The sequence below is a fragment of the Gallinula chloropus genome (genome assembly GCF_964237585.1).
Source record: "Gallinula chloropus genome assembly, chromosome: 16".
Lineage (NCBI taxonomy): Eukaryota > Metazoa > Chordata > Aves > Gruiformes > Rallidae > Gallinula > Gallinula chloropus.
The window spans coordinates 16,081,479-16,097,496 of record NC_140101.1 but is presented as its reverse complement, the minus strand read 5'-3'; the positions used below and the strand labels follow the sequence as shown (position 1 = coordinate 16,097,496).

The following is a 16,018-nucleotide window of genomic DNA, read 5'->3' as shown; positions in this document are numbered from 1 at the left end:
CTTTTTGGGGAGGTACCACTCAACAGATCCTAATCTCCTGGTACTGCTAGGCAGCAGTGACTTGCCTTTTGTTCCTGCTCTCTGGGAATGGAAGGGGGTTTTATGGAGACCTCCTGGGAGAGCAGAGGGGTGTGTGCCTCAAAAGTGGTTTTGTACTGCCAAATGTGTGTTAGTTTCTGTTCATTTAGAAGGGACTAGATGTAGCTGGTGAGGGATACCTAAATTTGCAGTAGCTTTTCCATGAAACATGGTGTTTAGCTACTCACTTTGTAACTTTACAAGGTCTTGTTGGTAGTGCCTTAGTAAATGTCCTGGTGGGGTAGTTGCAGGCTGTACCTGTGACTTCCAGATCCTAGAGGATCTTGGTGGGATCAGCATTTCACGTGATGTTTTCCAGCTTGAAGAGCGCCATGAGAAGCTGAGGAATGGCATGGCTCAGCAGATTGTTTTTGAGACTTCCATAGATCAGAAGAGTGAAGAGGAGTGGCGGAAGAAGAGCTTTCCTGATCCAGTGACGGAGTGTAAGCCCCCACCACCAGCACAGGAGTTCCAGACAGCGCGCCTCTTCCTCTCACACTTCGGGTTTCTCTCACTAGAGGCATTGAAGGTGACCTGATACTTAGTGTTGTGCAAATGCCCTCAGTGCCCGTATGGTCTGGCTTGGCAAACCAAGAAAACTAACTAATATTAGTCTGGGCTCTCGGGTTCAAGGACAGGGAGATACTGGTGAGAGGACAGCAAAGGGCTGTGGAGGTGCTGAGGGGACAAGAACATTCTTACCAAGAGAGGCTGAGGGACTTGGGACTGTTTAGAAGAGAGAAGACAAGACTGAGGGGGATCTTATCAATGCTGATAAACCCTTGAGGGGTGGGCTCAGGAGGATGGGTCAGTCTGTGGTCAGTGGTGCCTGGGGACAGGACAAGGGGCTGTGGTCACAAACTGGAGTAGAGGAAGCTCTACCTGACTGTGAGGAGCTTCTTTATTGGGAGGGTGGCAGAGCCCTGGGCCAGGCTGCCCAGAGAGGTTGGGGAGTCTCCATCTCTGGAGACATCCCAACCCCGTGATCCTGGGTGCTGTCCTGTGCAGCCTGCTCGAGGGGACCCTGCTCTGGGGGTGGGACTGGGTGATCTCCAGAGGGCCCTGCCAACCCCAATTGTTCTGTGACTCTAAGTTTTTGTTAATGGAAGAGCAGTTGTGCAGTTCTGACTGCTGTGAAGCTGTAATCAAACACAGCAATGGTTTCCTGTCTTCCAGGATTGAGAGCAGGGTTGTGAAAGGCCATGCCTCAGGTTGAATGTGCTTTGAGTAGGTGCCTGTATCTTCGCTTCTGGAGTGGGTGCATAAGCTGTCCCATCCACCTGTTTGTACTGGAAGTCATTCCCTCCACTTGAATTAGGGTTTTGAGCTTCTGAAATAAGACTCCTTAAGCAGTTGTGCTTTACAGATGATTGTGCTGAAGTGGTTTAGTTATATATAAGCACTTGAGAGTACGACTAGGTTATAGAGCTTGCTTTTTAAAGCTAGAATAACAAGAGTTTATAGAGATGATCTATAGTCTTAATTTGAAAGTCTGCCTCTTACTTGTGGATTCTCCCTCTTATTTATTGCATCCTTACAGAAGGCTGTCAACAAAAGTTAGACATCGTATTGGCAAAGCTCCATTGTCTAAAGTGCTTTGTATTTTGCATATTATTAGTATATAAGTTAGTAAATATGAAACCAATAGTGACTGTGTATAGTTGTGAAAGTATATGCTGCTTTCATTGTGATAGCTAGTAAGTACTCTTTGAGTAAAACTACTTTCACTTAATGAGAGTAGAAAGCAAAAAATTGCTGTTGCTCATTTACAGTAACAGGATTATTGCATCAGAAATCCATTTGGGTTGGAATTGTCTTTTTACATTTAATGGATTATTGTTGAAACTGTGAAGACCTTTTCAGTTAGGAAATATGTGTTTTAAGCTGTTGAATTCTCTGTTGGATAGGAACCTGCTAACAGTCGTCTACCTCCTCACCTGATTGCACTTGACTCTGCTCTTCCTGGGTTTTTTGATGACCTTGGCTACTTGGATTTACTACCATGTCGTCCTTTTGATACTGTTTTCATATTCTACATGAAGGCAGGCCAGAAAACAAGCCAGGAGGTAAGAGAAAATAGAGAGCACTGTCTTGCTTCTAGTAACCCCCAAGTGAATAAAGTGTTGCCACGAATGACTGGAGGGAATATCAGAACTGGGGGCTCTGGGCACTGTGCTCACTGTGGTTGTACTGGGTCTGGATGAGTTGGAGTTACTTTCCCCTGAGCTGTGCTCTATACTGGTGGCCAGTGAGGTGTTAATCACACCCCTATGTTTTGGCTACTACTGAGCAGCATGGGTGCAGTGTCAGGACTGTCTCACCCATAGGCTGAGGGGGAAAAGGTTTTGGGAGGGGATGCAGCTGGGACAGCTGACCCCCACCAACCAAAGGGGTGTTCCATACCATAAAATGCCTGCTCAGCAATAAAAGCTGAGAGAAGGGGGGAAGAAGAGGGGACACTTCTTGTATGCTCCAGAAGCTAAAGGCACCACAACACATCCTGCTTCCTGGGAAGCGGTTGGACATCATGTGCTGAAGGAAAGTAGAAAAGAAATCTTTTAGGTTTTTGTTTGCTTCTCTGCATGGCCTTTTGCTTTATTGAACTGTCTTTACCTCAACCCATAAGACTTTCCCATCTTGTTTTTCTCCCCTCCCTGTTCTGCTGAGAGAGGGGAGTGGTAAAGTGGCTTGGTGGGCACCCAACATGCAGCCAAGGTCAGCCCACCACAGCAGAGTGAGCTCCAACAAATCACTGTGTACAAGGCTGAAGTAACTTACCCTTGCTTAGTTTTTTTTGTAGCAGCTCTTATTTTTATTTATATGCATATATATTATAAAAGAAGACTTCACAGAGTCCCATCAGGAATGCATTTCAGCTTTGTTGGCTTGGCTTGTGGGGAAGGTTCCAGTTTGTTCCAGCAATGGCCAGGGAGTTTGGCTTGATTCAATGTGTTAAAGGAATGAAAAGCTCTCTGAGTAAGAGCAGTATTGCTTCATAAGCCTTCACAGGACACTGTTTGCATGTGTGCAGGTAGGTTAATTAGGGTAACTTGTGCAAGTCTAAATTGTGACTTTTTTGGGCTGTGACCTGGGGTGACTCACAGGCTCATTGGAATAAGGCTGTTTCTGTGGTGCTGTCTTGCTCCACTCTAACTCCCATAGCAGAGGGTGGAAGTGTGGCTTCCATGGCATGTTCTTGTGCTGCTGTGACTCTGCAGTTGATAGAGTGGGGCACTGCTGCTTCTCTGTGGAAAAGAACTCTGAAAACCAGGCTTGTGCTGTCTGAGTTCTCAAGTTAAAGTCCAGAATAGCAAGTACAGAGTTTTTCCATCTCCAGAGCCAGCCACAAAACATGGTTTGCCTTCCAGCTGAGTGCACTCTTGCTGAGCTAGAAGATGCTTTTCCCCCATCTGATGCTTATGTGCTCTTATGGATTTAGACAGGTGAGATTAAGTCATCCTGCAGAATTTGCTGACCTTTGGAAACCAAATTAGCATGGGGTTTGCCATGTAGATTTAAGGAAACCTTGTATTTGGGGGATTCTGGACATATTTAGGCACAGTATAAATATGCCAGTCCTGCTTCAAGGTCCCAGGCATCTTTCTGTGACTCATAAGGCTTTCAGGTTGTGCAGCCCCAGCAGCAGCAGCCAAGTTAACGGGCTTGTCTCCCTGGGCCTGAGCAGAGTGAGATACCAATTCTGCTCCCATCTTTGAAAAGACCTGTGAGTTATTCCTGCCCTGCTTTTGTTTTCAGTGGTAGCAGTCAAGGGAGGAGGAGAGCAAAGCCCAGTTGTGACACAGTTTCTGCACTGAGCAGGGCTGGCTGCCTGGTCCTAGTTGGCCACCTCTGTGTGTGTGAGTTTGTGAGTGGCTGTGCTGGACCTGATGAAGGTCTCATGGCATTTATTTATACAGGGTGATGAAACCACCTGCACATCATGAAATGCCCTTTGAAAATACTCCCTTGTCCTTGCTGCACTGTAAATTCTCTTTTCACTGGCTCAGAACTCTTTCTGGAGCACAGCTATGGCTTCAGCATGCTCAGTAATGACAACAACATTTCAATGTCTACTTGCTGCTGAATATTTTATAAGGCATTAGGATGGGGGGGCCAGGACTCTGTGGCTACAAGAAACCTCCTGGGTGGGAGCTTTCCTTCAGCTCCCATCCCCACAGTTCCTGCTTTGCTGGAGCCTGTCCCAGCCTACTGCCCCTGCACAGAAACATGGGAGATGCTCCTGCCACATATGGATTCTCATGTGGACTAGCAAGGGTGGATGTGTTGAACAGCATCGTCTGTTCCACAAACCACAGTGGCTTTAGTAGCCCCAATCACAAATCAGCCCTGCCTGCCTGTGTGCTGCTTTTTTTCACTTGGTCACAGGGGGATGAAAATCACCTTTGGATGTGGAAACATCCCAGCTCTTTGTAAGAAGTAGGATTAAGGTTTAAAGTGAGCAGTTCAGTGTGGTGGTTGATTAAAATGCACACTCAATACTGCTGGAACCTGTGGTGCAAAATCTATTTCATAACTTAATGTCCAGCCTTCTGAATGACTGTACATCATGTACAGGTGCACAGTGATAAACCACCTTTCTCTTTTTCATTTGAGTAGTGAAAATTGTCCAGAAGATGACCAGGTTCCATCTGGTGGTAATGCAGGGTCTGCACTGAACCATTTGTTGTTTGTCTCTGAGGAGTGGGTCAGTCTCAGTGCTGTTCCTCACAGTTAGATTAACTGTGTTACAGGTCCAGGCAACTGACAGACAAGTTGATCACATAGGGTACTGCCAGGTGGGATGGCAGGATGCTGGGCAGCAGGGAATAATGTCTGTGTAGAAAGGCTGGAGTTCCAGGCTTGCTGGGCAAAACCATGTTGGTGGAACAAGAGTTTAAATTAAAAATTGGGGAGGAAGAGAGCTGCTCTGTAGAGCTTCCTGTACCCACCATGGGGCTGCTTGTTGTTTCAGATCCTGAAGAACATGGAGTCTTCCAGAATTGTTCAGCCACACTTTCTGGAGTTCTTGCTGTCCCTTGGCTGGTCAGTTGATGTGGGGAAGCACCCTGGGTGGACTGGCCATGTCTCAACAAGCTGGTCGATCAATACCTGCAGTGATGAGGAGGGCACAGAACAAGGTAAGACATGGGGAAGGGGGTAATGCTGAATTAAAATGTTCAGGCTCCTTGAGGAGACAACTTACAATTTCTTGCCCCTGGACAGCAATGGGAGCACATGGCTTTTCCAGCTCAGTGCCTGGTGCTTGCTGGAAAGGAATGTGTGCATGTTAGATCAAGCTTCAAGTCAGAGTGAGCAAAACTACATGTGTGTGTTGGGAGGGAGAAGCCTCAGCAGCAGATACCTCTGTGCTGGAGATGCAGCAGCCTCTGAAATACTACACAGAACCAGTATTCAGGTGAAATTGGATCCAGTTTGGACTGTGGGTTGGCAGATGGACTTGAAACACTGAGACTTCCATTTTTTTTTTGTGCTCTGGAAGCAGATGTAAATGAGATGTTGATGAACAAGTGAGCCTTGTAACCTTGCTTGGTAGGAAGAAATGAAAACAAGCTGCTCTTTGTAGGTCATGGTGGTTGGAGCCCACACACAGCTTTTCTGCTGTCCTGCTTAATTTACTCTGCTTTTTTTCCACTAGAGCAGCTCCTTCTCAGGGTTTATCACATACCACCCTCTCCCTGTTCTGCCAACCAGTGATCCTCAGGGTAGGGAACTGCTAACCCAGGGTGCTGAACCTGAGGTCTGGTTAGTTTCTGCATGAACAACAGAACTGGATTACCTGGGGTTCTGATGGTGTCATGGTGGTTTTGGTGGGGTTCATGGTCACTGCTCCAAGGGCCAAACCTTTTCTTAGCTATCTTCAGAGCCTCAGTCTTCTGCTGTGGGTACAGAAAGGCATTGAACAGGCAGCCTCAGTGTTGTTCAGTGCCTTTGATCTATATGTGCATCAGGTGTGACTTTGTTACTGCTGCAGCTGCTTAAGCAGAGCTCTTGCTCTGTGTTCCCTTAGCTGGGTGGTGCTGGTGTTTGCAAACCCATTCACAAGTCTTGTACCAGCAGTGGTGTGGCCACCTGGTGAGGCTGCCCCTGGGTGGGTTCAGGTTTGGACCCCTCACTACCAGGACAGTGAGGTACTGGAGGTGTCCAGAGAAGGGCAATGGAGTGGGGAAGGGGCTGGAGCTCAGGTCTGATGGGGAGCAGCTGAGGGAACTGGGGATTTAGTCTGGAGAAGAGGACGCTGAGGGGAGACCTGATTGCTCTGCAACTCCCTGGAAGGGGGGGGTAGTGAGGTGGGGGTTGGTCTCCTCTCCCAAGTAACTTGCACTGGGAGAAGAGGAAACATCCTCAAGTTGTACCAGGGAGGCTTAGATTGGAGGCTGCAAACAATTTATTCTTCAAAAGGCTTGTCAAGCACTGGACCAGGCTGCTCAGGGAGAGGTGGAGACACCATCCCTGGAGGGATTTAGAAGAGGTGTAGATGTGGTGCTCAGGGACAGGGTGCAGTGGTGGCCTTGGCAGTGCTGGGTTAAGGGTTGGACTTGACTGTCTTTAAAAGGTTTTTTGAACCAAAACAATTCTGTGGTGCCAGAGTAGCTTCCTGAGACAGGCAGTTTGATTAAAACAAATTCACAGGCCTGTGTTTGGATTTATTTACCTGCACACCCCTAACAGCAAGCAGCTCCTGGGTGCTTGGCTTGTTGTTGAGGTGCTACAATGAGAGCTGGACAGGTGATGCAGGAATGGCTCCCTGATGGTGAGCATGGCTCAGAGGTTCCTGTATGCCTCTGGCTGCCTCTGTCAGCATGCTGAATGTCACTGCTCTGTGGGTTTTGCTGAGGTGGCTGTCCCAGGAACCCTTCTGTGAACTGCATCAGAGAAATAATTCTGGTTGAAGTCCCTGCTAGAATCCTCTGGAAATATGATGACTGGATGACATCTGTTAGAGGGAACAGTTCAGAATAGTTACTAGAAGAGCTCCTGTGGTAGCTGGTGTTTCTAGACTCTTCATTCCAAGGGAGAGTACAGTGGAAATACATTCAAAATAAATCCTTCTCCCATGCAAAATGCCACTTCCTTCAAGGTGACAGAAGTCTCTGAGACTGGCTGTTACCCGTGGTTGTTACCCATGAGGTCAGACTGCAAACTCCTCTCACTTTACAATGGGATTTGTGTGATTCCTTCTCACCGATTACACCTTGTACATGAAGGTTTTGTCCTGCAGTGTAGTACAAAGAGTTTGAGCTTCCTTCTGACCAGACTTTCCTTTTGTGCCCGTTACAGATGACCTGATGATTTCAGAGGACGTTGGGGCGAGTATCTTCAACGGGCAGAAGAAGGTGCTGTACTACGCGGATGCCCTGACAGAAATCGCTTTTGTTGTCCCGTCACCAGTGGAGTCCCTGAGTAAGATCCCTTTGTGAGAACCTAAATATCTCCATCAGAGCTTCCTCAGAGGCAGAACTGCCATAAGCTGATGGGTGGTGGGTCAGACAGCTCCTGATGCTTACATTGCAACCTCCTAACTAGCCCTTAGACTCCATAGTGAGGTAGCGTGTCCCTTGTGCTCCTCTTTCCCAGTTGAGCCTCAGGGTGTGCCTGTGCTTGCACAGCAGTCTTGCTGCTGTGCTGGAGGTGTGTGGTTGGACACAGGGTTCACCATCAACTGGGGATGCAGGTGGTGTATTCTCTATGGTCAGTGACATACTTCTGTACATGGGTGAGCATGTGCACAGCTGCTACGCAGATGATCAGCAGCACTCTCGGACACTAAAACCAGTGTGCAAAGTTCCTTGGAGTACAAGGGCTGTGAGGAGATGGCAGCCATAGGAAAGAGGAAATTGGATTCCTTTGGAAATGGATGGGATGCTTCTAAATCCCTAGGGAGTGCTTTCATTACAGCCTGTTTCTGGGAGAACTGGCACATGTCTACTGCTGAACCCTCCTCCTGCTTCTGAGTGCTATACTGACCATAAATCTGTGTAGGTTTAGTTTCAAAACCTGACATATGATGACAGCTTACATTTTTTGGCAGAAAAGACAAAACCCACCTTTCTTCTTCTGGTTTTCAGCTGATTCACTGGAAAGCAATGTGTCTGACCAAGAAAGTGACTCCAACATGGATCTGCTGCCAGGAATACTGAAGCAGCAGTCTCTGACACTTGAACTCTTCCCCAATCACACAGACAATCTCAATCCCTCCCAGCGGGTAAGGCAAAACTTGCATTGAAAAATCACTTCCTTGGGTTTTGGTTCTCCTCTTTTCCAGCAGCACACTGGCACTGCAGCAGCATTTTTAACAGTACATGATCTGGTTTCCTGGCATTCAGAGCTACTTGTTCCCAGCCATTAATCTTTAACATCTGCTTCGGTCCTGCCAGAATCTGCACCTGCAGTAGGAGCTGGGAAGATGAAATTCATTAATGATGAAACTTAAAAGTGCTAAGCAGTAACATTCTGCCTACTGGAATCTTGAAATGCATGCAGGGAAAAGGATATGCAGTGTTTACAGAGCAATTCAGTCTTGAATCCATGCTGGGAAACTTCGGATGGATAGATGCTTTTTTATCTTACCTAGTTTGAAATAGTGTCAGTTGTGTGAGGCATCAGCTGTGAGGCTGGCTTTGGATGGTAGCAGGGCAGAAAACCACATACTGCTGTAACAGATTGCAGAGGATTCACAGCTGCCTGTTCCTTGCATAGAATTCCCTTCCCAATGCAGCTTTAGTTACTGGTTCAGGATCTTTGAGCCCATTAAGAAAATCTTGAAGGGGTTTAAGATTCAGTTGATTCTGTTGAATATAAATTTTGTTGCACCTGTCTGACACCTGAAAGACCTGAGGAGTTGCTGTGGGAATGCTGGAATGTGTTATTGGACTTGTGATGTTGGCAAACATGACTCTTCCCTTGTGTTTAAAACAGCTCAGTCCTACCTCCAGATCCAAGAGGGTGCCTCAGGGCCGGACCATTCCACCGATGGGACCTGAAACCAAAGTGTATGTGGTGTGGGTGGAACGCTACGACGATATAGGTGTGTAGAAACTTGTGCTGCTCACTGAAGTGCCAGAGGGGCAGGAACCAGAGAAAAAACTCTGAGCCCTTCCTCTGTAAAACACTAAGGTCTTCAGAGTGGCCTGTAACCAACACCTTTGAGATTCTGAAACAGTTCTTTGCGTGGTGGTGCATGGGGTGCGTGTGAGTCAGTGGCGTGTAGGTCTGGAGGTTATTTTAGCTCTGGCAGTGCATGTGAGATGCCATCATGAACCTTAAGCACACACTGGATGAGTGTGCCCTGTTGTTTGAGTTCCCCTCAGGTGCTGGCTCTTCAGAGTGTATCTGTTGTTCCTCCTTTAAAAAAAGGACTGCTGATGCCTTGGTGTGATGGTACTTCTGAAGCTTTGTTGTGCCCTCTCCTGTGGGAGGGCTCGTGTGTTCTGTGCTTGGCATGCCTGCTGCACCTTGTGCAGTCCAGCTTCCTTTCCCCACCTCTGTTCAGGCCCAGGCCTGTTCCTCACACAGCGTTTCTCAGGTTGGTGTTTCCCCTCCGATTCTGGGTACTGGCTGACCTGAGAGACCCAGCATTCTCCTTCCTGTTACAGCCATGGCATGGGCAATGGTGGGCAGCTGGCTACTAGGCAAAGAATCCTGTGTCCCCAAGAGCTTGTGTGCTGGTTCTGAGCCATGGCCTGGCTTCAGTGCTGTGTGTATGCCTCTCTGTGCTGGCCTAGCCAGCAGAGCCTGTGACACTGGCCAGAGACAAGTTAACTTTATCCTCTCTTTGAATAACTGTTGCCCAGAGCCTCATCAAGCCTGACCTTGCATGTCTCTGGGGATGGGGCCTCCACCACCTCGCTGGGCAACCTGGGCCAGTGTGTCCCCACCCCCCCAGTAAAGCCCTTCTTCCTAATGTCTAATCTACACCTCCCCTGCTCAAGTTTGAAACCATCACCCCTCATCCTGGCACTATGTGCCCTTACAATCAGTCCTTCCCCAGCTTTCCTGTAGGTCCCTTCAGGTACTGGAAGGCTGCTGTAAGGTCTGTCCCCTGAGCCTTCTCTTCTCCAGGCTGAAGAAACCCTCAGCCTGGCTTTGTAGGAGGGGTGCTCCAACTCTTGGATCACCCTCTTGGCCTCCTGTGGACCTGCTCCAAGAGATCCATGTCCTTCTGCTGAGGGCCCCAGAGCAGGATGCAGCACTGCAGGGAGGTCTCCCCAGAGCAGAGGGGGAGAATCCCCTCTCAGTCTGCTGCCCACACTTCTGATGCAGCCCAGGATGGGGTTGGCCTGTTGTTGGCTCACATCCAGCTTTCCATCCATCAGTACCCCAAGTCCTTTTCTTCAGGGCTGCTCTCTATCACATCATCCCCAGACTGTGTTAGTAACCAGGATTGTCCTGATCCAAGTGCAGGACTTTAATCAAGCCCTTAGCTCCTCTGAGAGGAAAGTAACCCAGGGAACAGGAGCAGTCAAGAAGCAGCCTCCTGTAAAGTACAGGTATAAATACTCAAGCCTACCACCTTGTCCACAGCGTACCCCTTGGTGCTTCACTGGGATCAGGACATGGATATTAAGTTCTGCAGCACCACTTCCCTATCCAGACACTGTCCCAGAGGGTGATCCCCTGGCTCCAGGAGTCCCTTAGGTCTTCAATTCCTGGGATAGTGTCCCTCACCCACTTCTTTCTTAGGTGGCAGCTCAAGCCAGCTCACTGCAGAGGCAGCTCCTGTGCTACACATGCATGTTTCTACTTGGCTGCCTCTTTGTGCAGCTGTAGGATTCTCCCAAAGCCCTGGCCTGAAGCTGAAGAAATGAGTTTGTGAGCCTCAGTAAGTGTGGCAGTTGGATTTGGAGGGAGGGGTGTGCTCGTGAAAGTGGTTCCTACCCCAGAGGCTTTGCCTTATGCTCCTTATGTTCTTGGCTTTTGCCTTATGCTTCTGTTACATCTTTGATTCTGGACAGTGGAAAAGCTGTCACTGTCTAGGCTGTCACCCCTGTGCCAGCTGCCTGCCTTCCCTCCTGCTCCTGGTGCTCCATGGCCCTCCACGCTCTCCCTCCACTAGCTCCAGTGTGGTGTCCTCTTAGTGCCCCAGCTCTGATGGCAGAAGGGGGATTTGGGCCTTACAGCCCTTCTGCCAGAGGGGCCATCTGCACCATCCTGCTGTGTTGGATCTGTTCCTGGTGTGTTGGATCTGTACCTCAGTGAAGGAGTCTCAGCATCTCCTTCAGCTTCTACCCCCACCAAGGCAATGGGAAGTGTCACTCCCCTTCCAGGCATCCAAGTTCTTACTGCCTCCTCCTGCCCCTTCATGGTCTGGTCACTTGTTGCCAGGCACGTGGAGTTGGAGGTTGAGGTGAGGAACCACAGAGCTTGAATTTGAGGAATTCCCTGGCTGTGGGAGCAGGGCTGGGGGCAGGGAGGTGTGCCCAGTGTGTCACTGGGAACTCCCAGTGCTGTTCTTGAGGCTGGTTGCTTATGGACAGGTGAAGCTGCTGTTGAACAATAATTTGAAAGCTCCTGTTGTGATTGAAGTCCTTCCTGCTTTCACTGTTTCTTTAGAGATTCTGATCTCTGGGATTGAGAAAATTGAGGGTCTGGGGCGTGTGTTGCCTAATCTGTTGAACACAGGATGCTGAGCTGAACACACACACACACTTTGCAACACCAGTGCAAGGACATCCATGGTAGTGATGCTTGAGGACCATGTGGCTTTGACTGATGAGAAATAACCTTTCTTTGCACAAAACCAAACCAAAACCCCCAGCAGCAGATGAACTTCACTCACTGCATCCTTTTCTTACAGAAAACTTCCCCCTCCCTGATCTGGTGTCTGAAACTAGCACTGGTGTGGAAACTACAGCCAATAGTAGCACTTCCCTAAGGTAAGACCACTTGGATTTTCATTGTCTGCCTTGATTCTTGTAGACACCAGTTCAGGCTGCACTTCAGAAGAAATCCTGGCTGAGGTTATCTGTGCTCTTCAGCCTCCACAGGCAATCCTGGGAGCTCCACAGGCAATCCTGGGAGCTCCACAGGCAATCCTGGGAGCTCCAGGCAGCCACGTGCAGACAGGCAGAGGACTTTCCTCAGTGGATTCTTTTTCTGCTTGAAAAAACACAAGAGATTTTTCCTATTGCTGCTCTCTTACACATAGATTAAGGAAGAGAAAAGCACAGCTCTTCTCTCAGGCCTGTGCTTGGCCTCCCTCCTGGTTTCCCCCTGGTGAGGCCGTTAATGCTGCGTGTGTGTCGTGAGGCCCTGTCTGCAGCACCCATGTCTGCAGTGGCAGCAGATCCCAGCAGCAGCACAGCTGAGAGAACCCTCCTGAAGTGCAGAGGGTGCCCACAGCATCCTGCTGCTTTAGCCATAAGGCATTTTTTAACATTCCTTTGAACACTTAAAGTGGTTGCTTTTCATCTCTAGATTAATGGAAACAGTGCTAACAAACTGATTTAATAGCTGTGCTTCTCCCTTAAGATCTGCCATTCCTGAGAAGGAAGTTCCTGTGATCTTCATCCACCCCTTAAACACTGGCTTGTTCAGGATAAAGCTACAAGGAGCTACTGGGAAGTTCAACATGGTTATCCCGTTGGTGGATGGCATGATAGTCAGTAGGAGAGCTCTTGGTAAGCTAAAGGGTTAAGGAATGCTCATGATGTTTTCTAAATAATGTATCTGCAAAACACAGTCTGGAATCTTTCCTTGGGCATGGCAGGACAAAACAAACCCTGCTCCCTGCAGCAGTGGGAGCAGGAACAGCAGAGGGAGCAGGCGGACAGCGCTTGGCTCTGCTGCAGCCCACAGGAGGGGAGTGAAGGGCAGGGATAGTGATGGTGGAAGGACAAGGTGGGTGCCTGCCACCTACCTAAGGGAGGTCAGGAGTGTGGTGCTGATGTCTAGCGCTGACAGCCAAGGTGCTGGATGACTGCCAGAGGGTGCTGCTGAGTCTTTGGGCTGTGCCAGCATGCTGCATGTGTTCCTTCTGAGTTAGAAGCTGGGTGGCAATTAAAAGTCGTATCAATTGGGGATTTTCTGATGTGTTCAATAAAAATAGTCAGCCTGCCATGCAGGCATGTGTAAACAGAGGTGGGGGGGGTGTTCCCTGCCTCTTCCTGTGCTCCTGGATGGATCAACAGACTTGTGTTGGTATCTGGGCCACTGTTATGTCTGTAACTGTAAATCTCTCTGGTGAGAGCCCTTCTCAAGCCAGAGCACAGTGAACAAGTGAACGTTAGGATATCGTGTGCTTAATTCAGTGATGGGGGAACTGGGCCTTTAAATAGTGTGTGTGAAGTGTCCTGATGACAGAGGCTGGTGCTGGAGGTCAGGTGTGTGTTCCTGGGGTCAGGCTGGCTCTTCAGCTGCATCAGGGCTGTTAGAGTACTGAAATTTGCCTTGTCTGGAAGTTCAGCAGATGTGGTTTGTGTGCAGTCAGGACGGGTCCTGTGAACAAGGGAGACACTCTTTAACTGTGTGAAGGTGCTTGGGAAACAGCAGAAGGGATTCAGGCACTTCACTGGGGGATACAAATGTAACTTCAGAATTAAACAGGATAAAGTCTGCTACTGGCTTTGACCAAGTGTTACTGCTTGGTTTCCCAGCCTTCCCCTCCCTGCCACCTATGGCAGGATCAGTTAGAGAGGCAGCAGCCAGGGGAAGAGAAACCTTTTCCAGCCACAGCCCACTCCAGGCCTGCTCTGGGCAAGGCTCTGCAGTTCCTGCTGGGGCTAAGGACTGATGGGCCCTTCCATCCCCAAGGCCCTGGCATTGCCCACTGCCGCCTCCAGCCCACCCAGCTCCACCAGTGGTGCAGCACAGCCAGGGGCAGGAGCGCTGTGAGCCTTGTACCGGCTGCCCTGATTCCCTGCCCCCTTGGGCCTGAGGGTGGTGGTGTGAGCAGTTACTTAGCTCTGGCAAAGCCAGGAAATCCTTCTCCTCCTCCAGCCAGTTTGGGATACCACTGTCTCTGTCCCTTCCTTACTCATTTCTCACAGTAAAATGCCCTGACAGCCCCAGGGGCTGCAGTTACCCATCGCCAGCTGCCCATTGAGAAAGCGTTTGCTTGGTGGTGCTGAGCATCTCCCTGGGAGACCCCCAAACTGTCTTTAGCTGGGAAGGCAGCACAGGGGGGCTCGATCTGGCTTTGTTTAAACTGGAGTCCAATGTTGTTTCTCCTCCAGGTTTTTTAGTGAGGCAGACAGTGATAAACATTTGCCGGAGGAAGAGGCTGGAAAGCGATTCCTACAACCCCCCCCACGTCCGCCGGAAACAGAAGATCGCGGACATTGTCAATAAGTACCGCAACAGGCAGCTGGAGCCAGAGTTTTATACCTCGCTTTTCCAGGAGGTTGGGCTCAAGAACTGCAACCCCTAGGTCATTATCCTTCCAGGACAATTAGATCAGAGCTTGGTGGCTACAGTAATGAAAACGGTTCAACGACAACAAATTTCCTCAGCCCTCTGGAATTCAGGAAATGGGACTGACTCCAGCACAAGGCAGCAGATCCCGTGTGGGAGGGAGGAGAAGAGAATCCAAAGCTTTGTGGTTGAGATACTGACTTTCCTCCCCTCAGCAGATGACTCCAGTCTTCCTGGATGCTAGCAATGTAATCTCTTCACCCAATCATCTATTCCAGGCTAATTAGGAACTGTGTCTCGTTCTCTGAGAAGAAAACAATCAAAACAAAGCCACCCCTGCATATAGGGATGGAAACCACAATACAAACAAACCTGCCTTCAGACATCTCACTACACCCACGTGGTCAAGGGGAAGGGAGCAGGATCTCTCCTCTGAGGGGAGGCCCTTCCAGAGCATTAACTGTCCCTGTGAGAACTTAAAATACACTTGCATCCCAGCTTTGTGACCCCCCCCCCCAGAAGATCCAACCTGTGTACCAAAAGCTAGAGGAGCTGTTGCTTGGGAACACCAGGTCAGGAAGTTCCTAGCCAAGACGCTGCGTTTCACAGCTCACACCGTGCCTGGGTGCAGGGCCATCTGCAGGTGAGACTTGTGCTGACAGCTGACACCTCCTGAAGCTGCCTCTGACTTCTGACAGGAGCTGTTACCAGAGCAGAGCTATAAAAGCAGGGTTGTGACTTCCAGGTCTGTTGCAAAATGTCACATTTAATTTTCATAGTTTGATTTATTTTATTTTTTTTTAATTTTTTAAATGCTACTGTGTAATTTATTTTGAGTGTCTGTGTCACCTACTCACCCTCTCCATAAAAAGCAGAAACATCACTTGCTTTCCTGCCACTGGAGTGAAATCTGAGATTCCGGGGCTGCTCCTGCCCGGTATTTATAGCATCAGCAGTTTTCACAGCTTCTCCAACACTTTGGGAAGCTCCTGTTAAACAGACTAAAACAACTTGAGAAGAAAATTCAAGAATTCTTCTTTTTCCCCATTAATTTCCCATCCCTGAAAGCCCCTGTGGAGTTAGAACTTGAAATTGCTCTGAATCTACTGTGCTTCCCCGTGCTCGGCAGCGGGTCCCTTCCACCTGGGTGAGACTGTTCCCTTCCCAGATGGTGTATTTTGGGTGTTGGGGACTTGGGTGTGCTGAGAAGAGATGTTTACCACTTCACAGGGGGTGTGTTAAGCTGCAGCAGGTGTGGGCAGCCTTGGGAGTGCAATCCCAACGTGTGCAGCAGTAATGAATCATCACTGGCGCTCGGGTGGGTGCAGCTCACAGGCAGCAGCACGTGTCCCCGTCCCTCCAGCGTGCAGGTACAGCCAGAGCACAGTGTGAGCAGGGGCCTGGGCAGCTCCCATGCTATTCCAGAAACCATTTATTGCTCTTGCAGTGGTGCTGCCACCCAGTTCTGCTATTTCAGAGTTACTTCAGGCAAGTCCTGACCCAACACCATCTTTCCTTACACCAGGGACCTACCCTGCTCCAGCCTCATGGAGACACAAGCCCCTGACAC

General features: G+C 49.3%; 1 protein-coding gene across 2 annotated transcripts in view; it reads left to right on the top strand.

Annotated features, from left to right (window-relative positions):
- The window catches only part of RALGAPB (Ral GTPase activating protein non-catalytic subunit beta), a gene marked incomplete at its 5' end in the record, with an annotated part of 53,264 nt that extends 37,854 nt beyond the window's left edge, over positions 1-15,410 (top strand). For both annotated transcript variants that reach the window (XM_084271445.1, XM_084271444.1), the window contains 9 exons: positions 398-607; positions 1,986-2,144; positions 5,051-5,216; positions 7,378-7,500; positions 8,166-8,302; positions 9,016-9,124; positions 11,894-11,972; positions 12,568-12,716; positions 14,271-15,410. In XM_084271445.1, coding sequence (XP_084127571.1) covers positions 398-607; positions 1,986-2,144; positions 5,051-5,216; positions 7,378-7,500; positions 8,166-8,302; positions 9,016-9,124; positions 11,894-11,972; positions 12,568-12,716; positions 14,271-14,464 — 1,326 coding nt within the window. In that variant the 3' untranslated portion in view covers positions 14,465-15,410. The remainder of the gene's footprint in view (positions 1-397; positions 608-1,985; positions 2,145-5,050; positions 5,217-7,377; positions 7,501-8,165; positions 8,303-9,015; positions 9,125-11,893; positions 11,973-12,567; positions 12,717-14,270) is intronic.
- Between the last annotated feature and the right edge of the window lie 608 nt (positions 15,411-16,018).